Source organism: Chironomus tepperi, unplaced genomic scaffold, assembly GCF_022539635.2.
Source record: "Chironomus tepperi strain 1889 unplaced genomic scaffold, CSIRO-AGI_Ctep_v1 contig_58, whole genome shotgun sequence".
Lineage (NCBI taxonomy): Eukaryota > Metazoa > Arthropoda > Insecta > Diptera > Chironomidae > Chironomus > Chironomus tepperi.
Window position 1 is genome coordinate 412,361 of NW_027226180.1, and position 22,238 is coordinate 434,598.

At 37.6% G+C, this 22,238-nt stretch overlaps 2 protein-coding genes across 2 annotated transcripts; one reads left to right on the top strand and one right to left on the bottom strand.

The window, feature by feature from the left end:
• Nucleotides 1-55: 55 nt before the first annotated feature.
• LOC139100083 (uncharacterized) lies at nucleotides 56-5,579 on the bottom strand. Its single transcript, XM_070652676.1, has 7 exons — nucleotides 5,419-5,579; nucleotides 4,791-4,963; nucleotides 3,075-4,616; nucleotides 2,543-2,771; nucleotides 1,560-2,366; nucleotides 619-1,422; nucleotides 56-560 (listed from the first exon to the last, which is right to left on the bottom strand). Exons 1-7 carry the CDS (start codon nucleotides 5,456-5,458, stop codon nucleotides 382-384), a joined length of 3,774 nt encoding a protein of 1,257 aa, XP_070508777.1. The 5' UTR covers nucleotides 5,459-5,579; the 3' UTR covers nucleotides 56-381.
• Nucleotides 5,573-9,609, top strand: LOC139100371 (lipase 3-like). Its single transcript, XM_070652988.1, has 3 exons — nucleotides 5,573-5,629; nucleotides 7,675-8,619; nucleotides 9,385-9,609. Exons 1-3 carry the CDS (start codon nucleotides 5,573-5,575, stop codon nucleotides 9,607-9,609), a joined length of 1,227 nt encoding a protein of 408 aa, XP_070509089.1.
• Nucleotides 9,610-22,238: the final 12,629 nt, after the last annotated feature.

Genomic DNA, 22,238 nt, shown 5'->3' on the forward strand with positions numbered 1-22,238 from the left:
GTATGGCTAAACTAAGTCTGAAATTCCAAAATTAAGCATATTAACTACCTAAAAATTGACAAAAACTCAGCAATTAAGCTTCATTTATTGTAGCTTTAATTGAGACAATTTTTTGATAATTTTAGGGCAATTCTAACCACAAAATTGTATATAAATTGACATAATTGAGTGAATTTGGGGACGTTCGTAAGTTACGTAACGCTTAGAGAAGTGAGAAGCTCTAAAATTCCCTACTAAGCCCGAATTTTGGCACATGAATTTATCACAAAGTGGCACAGTGAGAATTGAGGCTTGAAAAATGCAATATCAAGCCTTACGTAACTTCCGAACATCCCCAACCCCAGAACCCCTCCTCTTCCCCAACTAACCCTCACAAATCACTCAAATTCTCAACATTTCAGGCTTCGTATTTGCTATCAAAAATCGATCTTCACCAGTTGCTGGTCCACCAAGTAGAAAATATTCATCCTCAAGTCCAGAGTCGATCCTAGCTGAATTTAGTGCCTGTCTTAGTGCAAATAAGATGGACACAGACATGACTAGTGGCGGTTCTCCGGCAGCTAAAATTGAAATTAAGCATATAAATCCATTTAAGCTTTAAAATCCTCAATTCCTCACCTTTTGAGCTCACAATCCGTTCCCCATTTCCTTCACGTCTTATAATATTGACCCTAAAGTCCTTTGGTATATCCTTAACACCTGGATTGATGTAATTCCAAGTTCCATTTGTCAATAGCTGTCCAGTTTTTGGATCATGAACAATTTTTTCCATCAGCCACAGTCCAAGTCCCATCACAAAGCCACCTTCCATCTGTCCTATGTCCACTGTTGGATTGACACTTTCACAATCGACAGTGATGTCAACTCTTGGAATTTGAATATTTCCAGTGAGTATGTCAACCTCAACTTCGGTACATGTTGTACCCCAAATGTCATAATTTGGTAGATCTGATGGCTTAAACATGTAAAATGCTGACAAGTCGACTTGCTGCTCGTATGCCTTATCGACCAACTTCTCCCATTCTGTGATTTTATGCTCAACTCTGACTGCTTCCAGCCGTTCATTCAGCATCTCACAAGCCCTTCTCACAGCCTCACATGATATTTCACTTGTGATATTTCCACCGGACACAGTCGCATTTGGTGCCGTCATGGAATTCACCCATTTAATGTTAATCTTGTCCATTGGAATATTTAGAGCATGTGAAGCTGTTTGTGTGACTTTTGTGACCAGCCCTTGACCCATTTCAATGCCACCAACACTAACAGACACTGAGCCATCGCGATAGAAGATTGACACTAAGGCATGAAGGGTTCCGAAGTATTCTGTGGGGTACTTGACAGGGACAATGGATATGCCACGTTTGGTCCAACGGTTGGATGAGTTGAAGGCTTGGATTTGGGATAGACGGTTGTAGTAGTCTGGGGAAATTGGGAAAGATTAGATGAATATGACCAGAACTTCCAGGTGTAAGGGGGATGGGCCATACTCTCTGGCTACCCCTGGGTACCTAATGAGGCTCCTAGACATAGCAACCTTGTCTTAACTCAATACTCACCACATTCCTTAACAAACAATTCCAACTGATTCTTCATCTCACTTCCTTCAGGCAAATTAGCAATTCTAACCTCAATCGGGTCTTTCTTCAACTTCCATGCTATATGCTCCATTGTATTTTCAATCATAGCAACACCCTCGAGAGGTCCTGGTGCTCGACACCATGTGAATGATGCCTTATTGGTTCTACCTTTATATGCAGCAATATTGTAGTTTGAGTCATCATACAAGTGACATGAGAAGGGTGTAGCACCCATGGTGACTGGCTCATTGAAGCTACAGCCAAAGTCCTCAATGTATTCATGATTAAGATGCAAAATTTTGCCATTTTTGTCAAATTTGACGTCATATTCGTTGACATTTGGACATCTTAGTCCACTAATGCTCATATTGTCATGCATTGACTCTACAAACCTTACAGGACGATTTGTATGATAAGCACCAACAGCACATGCAGCACCAATTTGTGCTGATCTTGATACTTTCCCGCCAAATCCACCACCAAGCCTTGACACATAGACATTGATTTGGTTCCTCGGCATGTTGATTGTTTCGGATATTGCAGCTTGTACAGCATCAATCCATTGTGTCGATGAATAGACTTCCATGCCTTTTTCACTTGGTATGCAGATGCAGGTTTGTGTCTCCATGTAGTAATGGTATTGGGAACCGACATGGAACTTACCGGACACTGATGTGTAGTCAGTTGGATTTGGTGGATTTTCAAGAATTTTACTGAATTCTGTGTCGAGTTCTAGGTTCTGTGGGGATGTCTTGATGTCGTCGAAAGTTAGGATGAGCTTTTGGTCTGGAAAATGGATGGAATTGGGTTAATGCTAAGCCACAACGTCGTCAAATCGACTGTAAGACGTGGAAATGACTTAAAGTCACTTCCACGGCACCAAGACGGCCAATTTCGACCCATTAAGCAATTTCCGTCATTGTGCCACTCAAGACCACCTAATACCCTACCCCACAACTCACCATCATCACCCGAATCCTCCTCATACGTCACAACAACCAGCTTTGCTGCCTCATATGCCAACTCAAAGGTATCAGCCAAGACAATACCGACTGGCTGATTGTGGAATAAAATTTTAGAGCTGCAAAAGATTTCTTCTTGTTCAATGACAAATAGGAAGTTTTCAGGCATGAATGAGTTCTTTCCGGGGATGTCTTTGGCTGAGTAGAACCCTGTTACACCTGGAAGTTTCTGGAATATTGAGGATTTTAGTGAAAAAATTGATGGAAATTTGACAGGAACTTGACAGAAGCTGATATGAATATCAAGGTTCATGCTGGGATGTATCCTGGTCTGGGGCAGCCTTGTCCCCCTTACAAAGAGTCCCTCCTTAATTCAGTGCTATCCAAACTGTGTTCCTTTGCACAAAAGTGTCAAAATCCCATGAATCACATGCCGTATGCAGCTTCCGTCATCTTTTACCACCAAAGGGTGCCATGGCACACAGTTTGGACAACCCTGGACAGCCCTGACCATCCCTAACCCATCACTTACCAATGCCTCACTAGCATCAATCTCTTTAATAACACCATGAATCTTCTTTCCAGTCACAAATGCTGCATAAAGCTCATTGACCATTTTTGGCATGTCATTCGTGAATTTAGCCTCGCCAGTTGACAGGATGTCACCTTTAACATTTGGTGTTGGATTTCCTAAAGCAGTTTGACTGTCAAATTTATCGAAATTCCTTGAGGATATTGAAACTTCCGTGCTGAGCAGTTTGGCGCCGCTTTTGAATTTTTGGTCGATTTTGTCATCAGGCAGGATGCTGAGGATGAATTTGTAGAATAAGGAAGTTGCTAGATTCTTGCGGAAGTCTGTGGATATTGGGAGTTGAGTTGGTGTTGGAGTGACTTCATTGGCTAGGATGTCAATTGCAGCTGTTAGGACTTGACTGTCCTGAATGTCCTTGCCGATTAAGAATCGCTCAACATTTTCAGCTCTTCTGAATGTTGTGCTGATTCCGCCGTAGCAAATGTTGGCTTTTGTGATTTTTTGAGCATCAAGTTGGACTAAAAATGCAGCATTGACATAAGCTGGTGTATTTTGCGATCTAGGCATGATTTTGTATGATCCGAATTTGGTTGTTGCTGGATTATATGCAGGAAGTATGATTTTAGTGATCAGCTTCTTGTTCATGTCTAGTTCCAGGAATTCAGCCATTGAGATGACTTTACGGGCAGTTTTGGATGTGGCAATTTCAAGTTTGGCATCAACAGCTTGAAGAACCACGAAAATGTCGGACTGGAAGTCATGGAAATTCTTAATTGCTAAATTTCCAGCTATTGTGGCTACATTCCTGATTGCAATGTTGGCAATCAAGTCAAAATGGTCGTAGACTTTAGATAGATATGAAAAATTGGAATTTTGGTCCATAACAGCCTTAAAAATGTCCATAGCTTCAGTTATTGTGGCACTTCCGCCAATTTCTAGTCCATTTTCAGTCAAATTGTAAGACTTAAGTGCCTTAACAGCAGAAATATCAATATATGACTTGATGCTCTTATATCCCTTACAGACCTCATGTCCCACATATCCAGCAACCAGCATATATCCCTCATCATCCTTCAATCCATCCAAAACCTCAAAAATGTCCTCAATGTCTGTCACTCGATGCCATTTTGTTGCATCTTCAAACTCAAAACTCAACTTTTCGTCCTTCCTTCCTTCACATTTTCCTTGACATGCAGCACCAGTCTTGCTGCATATTTTAATCTTATCAGCATCCTCAATGTCACCGCTGCAATCGCCATCAACAGCCAAACCCTTAAATGCATCCATAATCGGACGATATCCAGTACAACGACAGAAATTTCCACCAAATGAATTTTCAATTTCTGAGGCTTTAACTTGATTATTTTTGGACTTAAGGAGTGAATACATGTTCATGACCATGCCGGGTGTGCAGTAACCACATTGAATTCCATGATTTTTGACGATCTGCTTTTGGATTTTGTGTAGGCCTGTTTTTGTGCTTCCAATACCTTCAACTGTTGTGATTTCAGTGTTGTGGCATGAGTAGATGTTCTGCATGCACTGTGGATAGATGGAGAAGGGTTAAAATGTTGGTAATGGGTAAGGTTAGGAGATTTAGACTCTAAATTGCAATGAGGATGATTTGATGGTACAGAAAAGTCACAGCTGTAGCTAAAAGCGGTTAGGTACAGCAATTGTCTTTCTGTCCCATGATTTGCAAGTTCAATTACTTACAGAATTAACAGCAACTGTTGTCTCTTGATTAGTCACAGGATGAACATACTTCATTGATACCGTACACACTCCACAGAAGCCTTCTAAGCACATGAACTTTGTTCCAGATAAGTTTGCATAATTTCTGATGAAAGAGTTCAATGATGTGTTCAATGGAACAGTTGATGGATGAGCTGAAATAAGATTTTGGAACATTTAAGCAAGTTAGAATTTTGGTGACATGATTAATCAAATATTGATATCAATCTATGCTTCTAATCAGTTAAGCTTGAGCTATGATAATGGAAAATCTAATTGTCATCACAACAACTAACTCTGATATCTATTTTAAGGCTTATGTCTATGATAAGAAAGTTTCAGAGCACATTATGTCAATTTTTTGCTGCAGGGCTACATTTTTGATGGGATTTTCTCTGGAATCCGGATCTGAATGAGGATTAGAATCCAAAAAATTGAAATCTTGGACTTCAAGACGAAAACTGGACTCTGGGAAGCTCAGAGTCCACTTTATACGTCTTATTGCACTTTTAAATCCAGATTTCTAGGGTCTATCAACTATGAATTACTGACATGTCTTAGATACATCTTCATACTATTCTATAGCCAACAAATCAACCAATCATCTTACCTTTATAACACTTTCCATTAATTTTAAACGAAACTTCCATTTTTTTATTTCACTTTTTTTTTGATCTTTTCACCAAAATGTCTCAAAATGAAATGAGCACCAAAATTGCTGATAACTTTGTTTTTTAAACTCAATTTCTGATAAATTATCTGATATGAAATTAGATAAAATGCTTGTTAAGCCACTCTCACAGCTACACTTGACTCAATTAGTAAATTATTCTTTTTAAATTGATAACAATTCGTCCAAAAATTTGATATTTACTGCCATAAATGTGTAAATTGAGAGCTATTATCTCATTCCTATACATCCACAATTTTTGAGAATATTTTCATGAGAGACCGGCATTTGGTAACTGATTTCTGAGCAACATTTGTGGATGTATGGTGAACAGATGATCGACTTGTTTACATTTTTATGTTCAGTTGTGTACTCATGTGGAAGTACTTGACTCTCATATTAGTGTGTGCAAGATTAAATGAACGATGAAGTAGCGACGGTCAAGGTCGCAAGTTCTACATGAATCACTTGTGTTACTTAATCGACATTTTAGAGTTCAATGGGAATATTGTGGAGAAATTACTGAGTTAAGTTGAAGCTGTACGGAGACATAGTCAAGGTCTCAGTCTTATGCTTAGGCTGAGTCTGAGTCTCAGTGTCTCAGTGTCTCAGTCTCAATCTCAATCCCAGTCTCAGTCCTGGTCATGGTCCATTCCCGGTTCTCGGATCCAGTTTCAGCCTTAATATTGTTCTCAGTCTCGTCCTCGGTCTCAGTTCCAATCTGAATCCCATTCTCGATCTTGTTCTCAGTTTCAGTCTCAGTCTCAGTCATAGTCTCGGTCACGTTCTCGGTTTCCGGTTCCGATTTCAGTCTTAACCTCAGTCTTGGTCGCAGATTCAGTCACAGTTTCAATCTGAATTAAATTCTCGGTCCATTTCTTGATCCCGTTCTAAGTCTTGTTCTCGGTCCCAGTCTTGTTTTCGGTCCCGTTCTTGGTCCCAGTCACTGTATTTGTCTCAATATCAGTCACAGTCTCTTTCCAACCCTAATTTCCAACATCTATAACTTGATAAAATCTCACCACAAATCAGCTGCTGACCATAAAAACCAAATGTCATCGTAATAATTACACAGTTCAATTCCTCCTTTCCACTGCATCCATCTACCGGCTTTATTCTCTTTGATATTTCCTCACCAATAATTGAATAGTAATTGACCACAAAATCCCCAACAGACCAAAACAATTGCATTCTGACTCATAAAAATTGCATCAATAAATCAACAGGAATTTATTATTTCTCTTTCTTTTGAATTCTTTTCATTCCCGCTGATCACAACGGTCTATAAGTATTAAAAGAGATATGTGTAATGTTCATTAAACCTTTTGTGCTCTTCAGAACTAGTTCAATTGAAGGACGTTGTTGGATGATGAACTTTGATGCACTTGAACTATGTTGACGGTGTTACAGCATTTGTCACAGCATAAAGGTGTAGCTTGAGGTGTTATTGGATTAATTTCAAGTGTTTAAAGCAATAAAATTCAAAAGGGACAAAATTCTCGCAAAATTGGAAGGAAGGGAGGAAGGAATGAGTATTGGGGTCCGTTTCAGGAGAAGTACCAAGATCTCGGTCAACTCCCTATCTTCCATCCACAAGAGTGTTGCTTAAAGGCCCCTATAAGGACCCCTTAAAGGCCCCTATAAGGACCCCTTAAAGGCCCCTATAAGGACCCCTTAAAGGCCCCTATAAGGACCCCTTAAAGGCCCCTATAAGGACCCCTTAAAGGCCCCTATAAGGACCCCTTAAAGGCCCCTATAAGAACCCCTTAAAGGCCCCTATAAGAACCCCTTAAAGGCCCCTATAAGAACCCCTTAAAGGCCCCTATAAGGACCCCTTAAAGACCCCCTTATGAGGACCCCATAAAGACCCCCTATAAGGACCCCTTAGAGGCTCCTATAATGACCCGTTAAAAACCCCTTAAATACCCCTGCTAAGCTTCAACTTCTCAATAACCTCAAATGATTCACATCATTCAATTACCTTACGGAAGAACCTTAATAACCGATGAATCTCATACAGCCTTACTTACACGCCATTTCTTACTCGATTGTTAAATGCATCGATTATCATCGAATCCAATATCATTTTTACTCGCACATTCAATTGCAGTCTAAATTTCTACGCGTGCACATCGCATTATAGCAATGAATTTCTACTTAATTCTGATTTTTTCACTCTCGTTCGTAAATTCACAGAAGTTCGACAGTTTGGAAGTGATTAAAAAGTTCGGTTATAAAGGTGAAAGTCACAGTGTTGAGACATCTGATGGATATGCCCTAACAATCCACAGAATTGTTCCAAATTCCATCCAAAAAGTGAGAAAACCGCCTTGTTTTTTAATCCACGGCGTCATCGAGTCATCACTGGAATATTTGCAGCTACAACAAGATTCACTGCCATTTGTGCTGTCCGACAATGGATTTGATGTCTATTTGGGTAATGCACGTGGCAATCAGTATACAGCACATAGAAAATACGATAAAAATTCGAGTGAATTTTGGGATTTTGGATGGCATGAAATTGGAATTTTGGATTTACCGCCCATGATTGATTATGTGCTGAACTTTACAGGACATGAGAAGCTATTCTTCATTGGATTCTCACAAGGTGCGACTGTTGGGATGGTTTTGCTGTCGATGTTGCCCGAATATAATCAAAAAATTGAGCAGATCCACTTGGCAGGTCCAGCTGTCTTTATGAGTCACTTTGTGAATCCAATCATGAAGTTCCATGGACGGCAAATTGTTGAGCTGTTCACAAATCACAATATGGTCAACTTGACAGCTGTCGCGACTACATTTCAGCCATTTATGCAGGAATATTGCCACAAATCCAAGCCATTTAAGCTCCTGCCGTGCTTAATCCTCGAATTTATGACTGTTGGTGGAAATATTTACAAACTTGAGGCTGATCTTGAGGCACTAAGGAATTTTTTGAATGTCTTTACGCCTTATACTAGTAAGAAGCAGTTGCTGCACTTTTTACAGTTGATGCATTCGGAGAGGTTTCATCAATTTGACTATGGAACTGAGAATATGCAGAAATATGGAACTGAGAAGCCACCAGATTATGATTTGAAGTTGGTTGATGCACCAGTTTATATTTATTGTGCTGGACAGGATGGATTTACTGAGAGAAGGGTAAGTTGTTGGAGCTCAGAGGCTCTTCCATTTCCTCCTGGATATGTCCTTAAGTTCAAGCTCAGTGTTCCGTAATGTGGCCTTTTACAGAATTTCCTAGTATGACTCTTATTGCGTTGTCATACTTTCATGACACACTTGAAGTCTTTTTGAGACACAAGAGTGCATTCTTGGAAAACGCACGGTGTAAAAATGTCCTAAAATCCAGCCCTAAACAGGCTTGGTTCTAGCTTTCGGTTTGATTTGAAGAAATTCGTTCTCAGACAAGGATTAAGTTGGTCTCGAGTTGGATCTTCATCCGTTTCTTTGCTTTGTGATTTCCGGGATTTGTTAAGCAGCTTGAATAGATCAAATCTGTTAATCAAGCAATAATCCGGCTCTAGGCCAGCGTGACTCTTGTCTTAGGTTAAATTCAATAAAATCCGGCCTTAGGTTATGACTAAGTTTGTCTTGGGTTGGATTTTCGGTCATTTCACTGTCTTGTGCCTTTCTTAAGAAGCCTGAATAGCTCAAGTTGGTTTATCGATCAAAAAAATTAAGCTTTAGTTAAGTGTGACTCTAACTTGGCGCCAGGGGAGTGTCCATGAAGAGATCAAATACATTTCTTCCGGTTTTGCGACTTTGACTTGGTGCTAAGAGCGATTTCAGGGTGATGGGGTATACTTTGGGACATCAACCACCTCTCCTCTTTCTACATCCTTGCTTGGTTCCTAAAATAATCAACTTTAGTCATTAATTATCTAACAATTATCTCAATTCTTTCAGGATGTCGAAAAATTACGAGACAATCTACCAAATGTGAAAAACTTCAGATTGATCAAGAACTTCAATCATTACGATTTTGAAGGAAGTCGGAGAGCTAAGAAAGAGGTTTACCTGCCTATGGTTGAGTTCATGAACTCATCTGGAACAGCTAAAACAGAAAATATCATTCTGAAGCCTAGAAGGAGAACTAAATTCTGGTGGATTGGATGGTTTTCTAAATTTTAAGGATGATGTAATTTTTAGTGATTATTTTAGGAATAAATTTAAATTGTAATAAATGGTTGTGATTTTGGAAGAGAGGTGGAAGGGGAGGAATCTAGGCCCCCAAACCCTTCCCCATTAAATGTACCTCTGTTACCCTGGTTCCAAATTCAAACTTGTTCATTAAATCCAGGTTCAGGCTTCTCTGTTGATTGTAGGGTTAGTTACAGGTACACTATTGATATGGTACAGTGGCATTGGGTAGACATATCACTTTGCCATACCAGTCTTGCATCTACAACATTCCACAACACCCTACAACCCCCTCACAAATCAACCCCACCACCCCCTCACACAATCTTCCATCAATTCCTTATTTATTTCCTACTTCTTCTTCCTCATTATCATCATCCCTACCTCAACAACAATTCCCAAAAAATTTTAGTACATCAAATGAGAATTTCAGCACATTCTTTTTTAATTCCAATATGCCTCAACGGTGTCATAAAGTAATTTCTTTTCTCACAATAACGAGAAATTCTTCTTCCTTTTTTATTGAACTTGCTATAAATGTTAAATTAACTTTGTTCTTTAATCTTATTGTTATTATTATTATTGTTGTTGGCTTTTTATTGTTATTGCTGCATATATGTAGGTTGTGTCATGTTAGCATGCGTTTTATTGTGGATTGTATGTGGTGTTTACTGGGATAGCATATGGTGATTAAGAGGATCATAGATTGACTTGCTTCTAGATTAAGGATGGATTTCATTGAGATGCTTGGTAGGAATGACTTTTACCCAATGTTAGAGTGACTTTTACCCAATTTCAGTGTGACTTTTACCCAATGTCAGAGTGACTTTTACCCAATGTCAGAGTGACTTTTACCCAATGTCAGAGCAACTTTTACCCAATGTCAGAGTGACTTTTACCCAATGTCAGAGTGACTTTTACCCAATGTCAGAGTGACTTTTACCCAATGTCAGAGCAACTTTTACCCAATGTCAGAGTGACTTTTACCCAATGTCAGAGTGACTTTTACCCAATGTCAGAGTGACTGTTACCCAATGTCAGAGTGACTTTTACCCAATGTCAGAGTGACTTTTATCCAATTAAATTGACTTTCGCAAATTACATCAATATCAAATCCAACCCTGCAGCTCCCTACTTCCATTTATAATTATTTTTACTCTCCAATTGGCAGAAAAAACACACAAAAATCTGCCTCGTGTAATAAACAATTCCGCCTTACCAATAAAGTCCTCGTTAAGTCAATAAATTCACCACATGTGTTTACACATAAATTTCCACGGTGTACAAAAATAAAGCAAATAAGAATCAGTGCCGTGGCATGAAAATAAATTGAAAATGCTGCAAAAAATGAAGAAATTTTTGTAATCCGAGCTAGGAAAAAGTCAAATAATCATAAAGTCTTGTTAGATTATTTGCTTATTATTTGCCTCGTCTTACAAGACTGTACATGTCGAATTTGGTATGGGAAGTAAATTATGAAGGATATGAGTATCATTGGGCAGGGATATATGAGAGGGATATGAAGTCAATATCCAACAGTAATAAAGAATTAATAGGAACTGAAATGAAATTTTTGTTGTTGCTGCTTCTGATGCCGATGCTGATTCATGTTTACTTAAGGAAAATGACTTCATTTCTTGCTTGGATGAATTTTAATTTGCAGTCATTTGCGATGAGTTTACCATTGTGGATATATGAATATTGATTGATGATGACTGGTTGATGTATGTAGGACTGTAGATGATGTGGAATGTGTTGGATTGGATATTTTGAAATATTTTGGAAGATTTTTGAAATTTTTGACATTTTTGACATTTTTGACCTCCAAAAATCATCAAAACCTTCAAAATTCTCTCATTTTTTACCAATTTTTAATCACAAAAAACATCCACATAACCTCAAAATTTCAGTTCCACCAATTCCCTCAATTCAACCTCGAACGAAAAACTTTTTCTTATCCAAAAAACCCAGCACGGCAAAAAAAAGAAGCGAGAAAATTTGAAAATCATGTTTGACGTCATATATTGCACCCATGAGGAATCGCTTTACTCACATTCACTTTATGTTCTCTTCCATCTTTATGTGCTGTACATTCGTGAATATTTTGAATCCATATATGAAGTTTTACTTAGTCTCTAAAAATTATGTTTGCTTGTTTTTATGTGTCTTGTATGTTATGCAGATATGAGGATGGGATGATATGGAGATATTGGTGACAGGGGTGTGATGAGGGGGGAGGAGGGGACTATGGGGTTGAACCCTTGTTTTTTTGGGAAATTTTGTTCAATTTTTTTGTGATTTTCATGAAAATCATCCGGAAATTCCTCAAAATTCCTCAAAATTCCTCAAAATTCCTCCAATTTTAACTGAAAATTGACAAAATCTAGCGAGGCTCCCCCAAAAATTCCGGATACACCCCTGACATGCAGATATAGATAAACATGTAATTTAAGTAAAAAGGGACATTACATCCTACATAAGAAGGCACAAAAATTAAGATAAGGAATGAGATTTTTTTTTTTCACAAATTTTAAAGCTACAAAAAGACAAAATTGACATGTTTATCTTAATGTTCACACAAAAATGTTGAGATCATTTCATGTAACCGAGTATGTGGAAAGACTACGAATTGTGGTTTGAGACACACACAGAGCATTTAAATGAGAAAAAAAAGAAAATAATTTCTAATTAAAAAGTTACTTAACAAGTTCATCATCGTTATACTGTGTGGTATTCATGTTAATGGGCACTTGGAATGGGAAGGTGGTATTTTATGAGATTTTATATACGCTCATTGTGCCAGAGACACGCTCATGTTCCTACAATCACGCTCATTGTGTCAATGTCACGCTCATAGTGTCAGAGTCATGCTCATGGTGCCAGAGTCACGCTCAAGGAGTCAGAGTCACGCTCATTGTGCCAAAGTCACGCTCATTGTGGCCAGAGTAACGCTCATTGTGTCAGAGTCACGCTCATTGAAGCCAGAGTCACGCTCATTGTGTCAGAGTCACGCTCATTGTGTCAGAGTCACGCTCATTGAAGCCAGAGTCACGCTCATTGTAGCCAGAGTCACGCTCATTGTGCCAAAGTCACGCTCATGTTGCCAGAGTCACGCTCATGATGTTAGAGTCACGCTCTTTGTAGCCAGAATCACGCTCATTGTGTCAGAGTCACGCTCATGGTAGCCTGAGTCACGCTCATGGTAGCCTGAGTCACGCTTTTTGTGTCAGAGTCACGCTCATGTAGCTAGAGTTACGCAGATTGAAGCCAGAGTCACGCTCGTGATGGCAGAGCAACCTTATAAGTGACAATTTTTCCAGATTCTATCAAACAGAACCCCGTCAATATAAAAATAACAAAATTATCTCATCAATTTAGTCTTAATTTCCTCACTTCATTTCACATTTTCCCCTCTTGCGAGCTCCTGAAATCTTCAACTTTTTTTTATCTCATTTTATATCATTTTAACTTCTTTTGCACAATTTGACTAACAAAAGCTATAAAAAGAAATTCCTCCAAACTTCATCCACGACGACAAAAAAAAACTTTTTTTACGACTTTTTAATTTGCAAGTTTTTAAAAAGAAAATTTTCATTTTTATGACATCAAATTTTCCTTAATGTGACTTTTGTTCATACGACAAATTAGAGATGCTACACAAAAAAAAAAAAAAAAGTTATAGCCTGAGCGAGACTCGAACAATTTAATTTTCACTGTCAAAATAGAATTCATTGCATCGCGGGAAGCATAAAAAATTCTTTTTTTCATGCTGAATTATGCAGCAGCAACTGTTTTGAAATTTTATGGTGCGCATTGTGCATTAAATTTTATTTTTATTAAGTGCTTTATGAGGTTCGCGAGGTGAAATGGAAATGAAGATGTGGCAATGAATATTTATTGGATGGGGTGGTGTAATTTTTTATGAGGAAGTCTTAAGGAAGATGGGAGGTAATAAAAGAGAGAATGGGAGGTGTTTTTGGAGATTTGAGGCTGTTGTAGGTGTCTCCTAGTCTCAACAATGGGTCTAGGGGTCAAGCATGGGCTAACCTAGTAGTTGATGACAAGAACTGCCAAACAGAATCCTCCAGAATTTATTCAGGACAATAATATGGCTTGATAAACCAATACGCCTTGTAATAACTAGATTCCAGTTTGACTCGTCACTGCTATCAACCACGTCCCCCTCTGTCAGCTCAGGAATCGATAAGATGAGGTTAGAGCATGGAAGCGTTAAGCAAGTCACACCTTACTTACTTATTTCAATGGCTGATCAGATCAACGATCGAAAACGACCCAAGACGATCGAAGATCAACGAAGATGACCGAAGACCAACGTAGATGACCGAACATCAACGAAGACGACCAAAAAGCAATGAAGATGACCGAAGATCAACGAAGACTCCCGAAAAAGACTACCGAAGATGACAGAATACCAACAAAGACCAGCGAAGGCAGCCGAAGACCAACGAAAACTACCGAATGCCGAAGATGACCGTATCTTTGTCCCGGTTTCGAGCACCCTCAATGCCTGCATATGAAAAAATCAGAATATAAATGAGTAATTTGTCTTCTCGCATCTACAAGATGATGTATCTAAATAAATGAAGTGTATAGCTCAAGTAATCTCACATTAATAACAATTATGATGATGATGCAAGAACTGCGTAGGAATAAATGATGAAGAAAAATTCATCTTGTCATACAGTGTTAATTACAGTACAGATTATGAGACTTATAAGCCTCAACTCAGTCCATGACCCCCCACAGCTATTTAAATATCAATTTAGCTTCTTATTCATCCCAAATTAATTCCTCATTATCATCACCAACTCAATTAACTGAGAAAATCCCCAAAAAAAAGATGTCCAATTGCCTAGAAAAATTTCACACAAATAAAAAGGAAATTACAGCTGTCATCATTTCACAAATCTAATTTGTCAATTTTTGTTTCCACCTTTTTTCCTTCAACTTCAACCCTTTCTTGGCATGGAAAAAGTCCCAAAACACCACAAAAATCATCACCCGTAAGTCTATCCCTAAGATTTCTTACAGATGAAATGAGTGAAATTTAATTTTATTGGATGTATTGTGTGTGCACGAAAGGAGAAGAAATGGTGTCAAAATTCCCAAATGGATTGTTAGTTTTTTGCCTTCATCATTGTGTTGTAATCACATCTCTTTTTTTTTTGGGATTCTGTGGTTAGATAAGGAAATTCTTAAAGATAAGTATTTATGGATGAATTGCTTGCTTACTTTATGATTCTGTTGAAGATACAGATCAATTCGGTTGTTTTTGATCTTCTTCGGTCGTCTTCGTTAGCCTTCGGTCATCTTCGTTGGTCTTCGGCTGTCTTCGGTCATCTTCGGTTATCTTCGGTCTTCTTCGTTCGTCTTCGGTCGCCTTCGTTTGTCTTCGTAGATCATCGGTCGTCTTCGTTAGCCTTCGGTCATCTTCGTTGGTCTTCGGTCGTCTCCGGTTATCTTCGGTCATTTTCGATCATCTTCGATCGTTTTCTTTTGTTTTCGGTCTTCTGTCTCGATTCCTTTCCATAGTTTAATTGTCGCTCATCATCCAACACCATTCATATTCAAAACACCCCCTTCTTCAGAATCCCTAATAATAATCATACATGACTCTACATACATGCAAGTGTAAATAAAGGCATCAGACATTCATTTCATGCCTGAGATGAGAAAAAGAAAAGCAGAAAAAAGAATTAAAGAGAGAAGAAAAAAAAAAATTACCGCAAATTTCTCATGGGAAATTGAGCAGCAACAAACTTTTTTTTTTCTGTTCTGTAGAAGGGAAAATATCAGAACAAAAAGAAATCATTTTTCACCGTCACAAAATAGGCAAGCAAAAAAGAGTGTCTGACTTTATACATAAATAAACATTTTCTTTTGATTGTATTTGTATGTGTGTGTGTGAGTTTGTGTGTGTATTTGTGCAAAAAAAAAGTAATCCATTAACTTGCACTTGATTTGAGTGATTTGATGCTAGGTGGAAGTTTCCTCATTATATTCATGACGGTGTTCCTTATTAGGAATGTATGCAATTCCATTTGCAGATTTTTTTATATTTACTTCCAGTCTTGTGATTCTTTTGTTATTCTGATCAGAATTTTAGATGATGTAAATGGATGTGATGAAGAACATTGTTGGTGTGAAGTGAAGGTTGGAGCATTTTGTGAGGCTTATTGTTCAGATTGAGGCACCGCGTGTCGTATTTGAGGATCCAGTCCGAAGAACAAAGACCGAAGATCTCCAAAGACCACCGAAGACTGCCGAAGACTTCCGAAGACCTCCGAAATTCACCAAATAATGCCGATGACTACAGAAGACCGAAGACCGAGCTATCGAAGCTATTAGTCACCATCTCATCCAATTTTCATCCATCAATTTATCAATTCTTAATTTCTACCTTTCCATTTCCCTTCCGATTCCTATTTTTAATCTCATTTTCCAATTTTTCTTCATTTTTCCCTTCAAACAAATCAAAATTGTCATTTTCTTGCAGTCTAATTTCCATTAAATCCAATCCAATTGAGCAAGGAATGAGGCACAAAAAAAATCACAAAATTTACGTAATCAGAATACTAATTTGATGGATCATCCATGAATAAGCATTGAAATGTTCCTTTTTTTTATGACAAATCAATTTTATTGTTCTTGTCGTTTTGTTGGGTGTTTCTGTTGAGTGCCTTGATGATGATTTTGGGATGAGAATTGAGCTACTTTATGATCGAATAATCGTAAAAAAACAATATTTTTCCTCATTTCTTACGAGTCCGTTGAGTTTTGATAGAGACAAAAAAAAGGAGAGAAAATTTTAAGGATTCAAGACAGAAAATTTTGGATGTCCATTGGGAGGCTCTGATTGATGATGATAAGTGCATGAGGATGACTTGATGGATATTGAGATGGAAATGTTGGGGAATGTGAATTGATTGGGAGTATTTTTGAGGATATTTAGATGTTTGGAGCTGTTACAGCTAAGATATGCCAAAGTCTCGATATCGATAGATTCTCAAAACCGAGAACCATCCGAGAAGTCTCGAACTTGGTCTTATCATCGGGAATGCTTGCTGTCACTGAACTGAGAGCAGATTTTCAAGGATAGAGCTGTCTTTAGACATTCTATACGCATGACAATGGATTCTCGTGTACCCCAGTCAAGTAAGTAAGTAAGTAACTATCATGACTATGTTATCCTGAGGTTGCCCTAATTTAGTCAATATCTACAGTATGGAACTAATTTCATTAATTTTGACCATTTTAGACCACTTTTTGACCATCCTGATCAACTCCACATCCGCAATCAAGCCGCAGTCCTTCAACCAACAGAACATAAAGCCATTCTCAATCCCGTTCCTTTGCTTCCTCCTAATTCCCATCAAAACACCCCCAACACTCCATCCTTCATCCTCATTCACATCTCAACAATTTTCAACGAGCAATCAATTGATTAAATAAAGCCTCGTTTAATCCTCGTGAGAGAAAAAAATTTATCTTTTCAACTCCTTTTCCTTTCAATCCATTTTTTCGACGTCGTTGTTGAAATTTCTCGCAATCAACACAATTGCATGAATATTCAGCATAATCCGCTTATTGTCATAATAAAGAGATGATATGAAAGGTAATGGATATGAAATTCAATGAAAGGAGTTTGAAGAAATGTGTTGAGATTATTTGGATGATGTTGAAGATAAAGAAGCTGGATATGGGAAATTGGCAAGCGGAAGTCAGTGGTAGAGGCAATTTTAGGGGCATCTGAGGATGGCCATGGATCAAAGTTGATGGACTCCAGGTAAGTTGGGGTCGGATCCCAAAATTAGCTCTGGTTAGCTCTGGCCAACTCTGGTTATCAGTTTACACCCAAAATTTCCAACTTTTGACTACTGTGCGCCATATTCTGGGAAGACAGTAATGACTCCCACCAAATATGGAGCACGGATTCTGAAATTTCACAACTAACTCCAATTTGTAGTCAACATTTCATTCGCCATCAATCCATCTCATCATTCCAAACCTTAAAACATCCTTTAAAACAGCCATCAACTCGAGAAAATTGAGAATGAATAATAGATTGATACAAAATGGAAAAGGTTTTACATTATCTTAAACATCTACCTATCTACATCTCAGGTATGTATGCTATATTTAGGAATGAGTTTCTATTCTTACCCCTTTATTTTTTTACATCAACATCCATTTGGAATCCCCATGTCACATCTTTTCAACGTCATTTCTGCCTCATTCCAAAGGATCTACTTTCATCTCAAGAATCCCATGCGACATAAAGGATAAGTTTACTTTAAGGAAAATAAAATTACCATTGATGGCATATCTCAATTTATGTTTTCATTCATTTACAACTCCTTATTTTGTGCTACTTACAATTTTATCGAATAATATGTAGAATGAGGATATGGATGTGGATTTTTATTACGTGGGTGAGTGACTTGTTGCGGTAGAAATGGGATTGGATTGGAGGTGATGGGTTATTTGGGGATGAGGAATGATGGGTTATCGGTTTTGAATTAGAGTTAGAGAAGAGTTGACAAGTTTTGGAATTTTCAAGGATATGCAGTCATGCAGAACCTAATTTCCAACTCTACACGTTGCATGACCCTGGATGTATCAATGCAACGTACAAAGCAACAATTCTAGGTCTACCTGGGATAATCTGTCATTATTTAGATGCTTTAGAGCTATGGCAAGAAGGAGGGAAGCGACATTTCACTTGGTAGGACATATTTGGCTACTCTACATCTACCTACCCTATCTCAGCTCCTCTAGGACTGTGGAATTTGAAAGGATCGCACAAAAAACCCAGACAGTGTATCCCTGGATACTTAATCCTACCTCTTCTTACCCTAAATTAATGACAAGGAGTAGAGTAGCCCCTTTGAACACTATGAAGGTAGTTTTGGGTTTTGTCAGGTAGCTAAACCTTTTTTGGAGTGTAGGATTGTCGTTTTTACCCAGCTTAAAGTACCACGGTTGTCTATCCAGGTTGTCTATCAATAGCATTGTCTCATGAGTTCTTCAGAATCCCAAATCATCTCTTGTCATCAATTAAGTCACATTTGAGATTCTTTCAATAGAAATTTCCAATAATTCACCAAAATGCGCTCTATGTTGTCCACATAATGACTTTTCATACTTGTCCAAACTTCCCACATCCAACATCACCCCTTTTATCCCACAAAGAACATCTTCTTTAACAGGTCACCCTTTACCAAAAAAAAACCAGCACCAAAAAACAAACAACATCTCCAGCATATATCCACGACCAAATGACACACACATCCTCACCCATAAAAAAGGTCGACAAATGGAAAAGTTTTTTTTTGCTTTTTATGGTTTTTTATGTCAATTCCGAAAATGAGCACATGGAAAACATGTAAATACACTTTTCTGTATATACCAAGAAGTGATGCTCAGCTCATAAATCATAAACATCCTATAGACATTGAATATTATGGTTAAAATGGCTTTTTATTTAATTTGATGGATATTTTGTGCCTTTATGGATGAACTTTATTGGATATTGATGGAATTTATTATGGATAAATGGACATGATGTCTTCATATTAAGTCAGGATTTATTGAAGATCCACAAAAAGTCATTCAAATCCAATTTTAATATTATAAAATAGTTCCTACTGCTTCCTATGCAACATATGCCTTCCTACTTCCAACCTCCGTACCTAAAATCTAATTAAATTATGCAAGAACATTTATTGCAATTTTCACATAACTTTTTGGGTATGGGAACTGAAATGTATTGTTGCCATTCCATTAACCGGAAGTGTTTAGATATTCAAAGCACTTGCAATTGTTCTAATGCAATTTTACCGACCTCGTATACAGTCAGTCGATGGAATTTTGTGTCTATATTGTGCAAATTTAAATGAATTTTTAATTGCACTTTGCATTGGATATTATTGAAGTTGGTAAAACTAGTTTTATAAGGAAAGGGATGGGAACTGAGCAAAATTGAGCAACAGATTGGATAAGTTCAGTTCAAAGTGAGCAAAAGTGGGAGATATATTGGATAGGTTCAGTTCAAACTGAGCAAAATTGAGCAAAAGATTAGATATGTTCAGTTCAAACTGAGCAAAATTGAGCAACGGATTGGATAAGTTCAGTTCAAACTGATTAAAATTGAGCAAAAGATTGGATAAGTTCAGTTCAAACTGAGCAAAAGTGAGCAACAGAAGGAATAAGTTCAGTTTAGACTGAGCAAAATTGAGCAACAGATTAGATAAGTTCAGTTCAAACTGAGCAAAAGTGAGCAAAAGATCGGATTAGTTCCATTCAAACTGAACAAAAATTGAGCAACAGAATGGATAAGATCAGTTCAAACTGAGCAATAGGTTGGATAAGTTCAGCTCAAACTGAGCAACAGTTTGGATAAGTTCAGTCTAAACTGAGCAAAAGATTGGATAAGTTCAGTTCGAACTGAGCAACAAATTGGATAAGTTCAGTTCCCTTGCATCCTTTTCCGAGTCATTGAATCTAAAATTGAATTTTTTCTCGGAAAACACCACGTAAAAAAATTTAATTTTGCACAATATTTATGAATAGTCGCTGCTGCTCACTGCTGCACCGCTTGAATATTTCATGCAATTTTCTAAATCTGACGCTAATTCGCGATATTTATTACCTACTAGATTTTATATCCAAAAGAAATGCGAATATTATTTTAGTGTAATTAAATAATGATAATGACAATAATTGCAGTCGTGGCTCTAATAATTTTCAAATTTTTTTTTTAGGTTATTTTAATATTTTAAAATTTTGATGTCAAATGGTCGCTTGTGTACGATTTGGCTATTAGTGATTATGTTATATTAATGAAATTATTTTAATTTGCAAATTGGGAATGTTTTTTTGGAGGTTAGAATTGGATTTTTGGAGGTTAGGGTCAGTTTTTTGAGGTTAAGGTTGATTTTAGAGGTAAGGATCGGCTTGTGACAAGGCTTTGGGGTGTTTTGTGAAGAAATTTGTGGTTTAAGGGTCTAATTGAGACTCATAACCTCAAAATTATCTTGAACGTAACCTAGAAAATTCTTGAAAATTCAAATTTTATTGACATAACCTCAAAAATCTCAAAATGCTATCTCACATCATGACTCAACTACAACATCTACGCCAACCCCTCCCAAATCCTCATTATTCCCACCAAAAACAGTCATTCCTACCTGCTACTCTTAACCTTCAACCTTCGACTCACCCCCACTCCCTTCATATTCACAATTCCCATTCATTTTCCATAAATTTTATATAAATTTCCATCTCAATTCCTTAATTGACATTCATTTCCTTCCACCAAATAAATAATTCAATTTTCCATGCAATTTTCCTCACTGTTCTGCTCACTGTTTTGTTTATGTGGCTTTTTAACTCGATAGAATAGTAAAATTGATAATCTGGATGGAGTCAATGTAAAATTTGGTTATTTTTTTGTCTAGATTGGCACAATTCTCGATTATTTCATAAATTTTATTGCTTTGTGTGTCGAATATTTAGTGAAGGAAGTGGATGTGTGGGGTAGCAAATTTGATAGTAAATGAGTCAAGTAATTTGATAATTGAGGAATGAACAGGGGTAGTGGGGGATTGATAATTGACTCTGCCATGTGACTGGATGTCATCCAGACGGGAGAGGAGCGAAGTGAGAGATGAGCGAAGTTAGAGGAGCGAAGTGAGAGATGAGCGAAGTGAGAGATGAGCGAAGTGAGAGATGAGCGAAGTGAGAGATGAGCGAAGTGAGAGATGAGCGAAGTGAGAGATGAGCGAAGTGAGAGATGAGCGAAGTGAGAGATGAGCGAAGTGAGAGATGAGCGAAGTGAGAGATGAGCGAAGTGAGAGATGAGCGAAGTGAGAGATGAGCGAAGTGAGAGATGAGCGAAGTGAGAGATGAGCGAAGTGAGAGGAGCGGTATTGTTCAGATGTGCGCCATATTCAAGGAAAACAGTACAGTTTCTCCCAAAATATGCTGCACGTTCTAGCAACAAATCCACTATATATCAATTTCCATACTGCACACTCCGTCTGCAAACCCAATAACACCACATCCATTTCAATATCCATAAGTGAATTTTCTCGTTTGCATTCCATTGATTTTCAATAGATTTGCATTTCAAAAGCACCAAAAAGTAAAGAAGAAATCCACACAAAATCCAAACTGAATTGCTCATTCTTATGGAAATTGGCAAAAATGAAAATGCGACAACTACAAAGAATATTTTTCATTTTTTTTTTTTTTGCATTTATCCAAGATCCCTTTTTGTGTGTCAACTGTGGGATTTGAATATGAAAAGGAACTTGAAATCTATTGATTGATGTAAAATAATATTGAATGAGATTGTGGATGAAATGGTAGAGGATGAAGGCTTTTAAGGTAATGAAATTGACTTTGGTGTGCAGGATTTGGTAATGTGCAGCAGTTTTGGGGGAGACTGTGCAGTTTTCATTGAATATAGCGCACAGATTAACAATTTTGAAGAATTTTTGAGGGCAAATTTTACCGTTTTCTCCATATATGCTGCACAACTATGCACAAGTGAACAACATTGTGAACTTTGCAGTAATTTTTGAGGAGACTGTGCA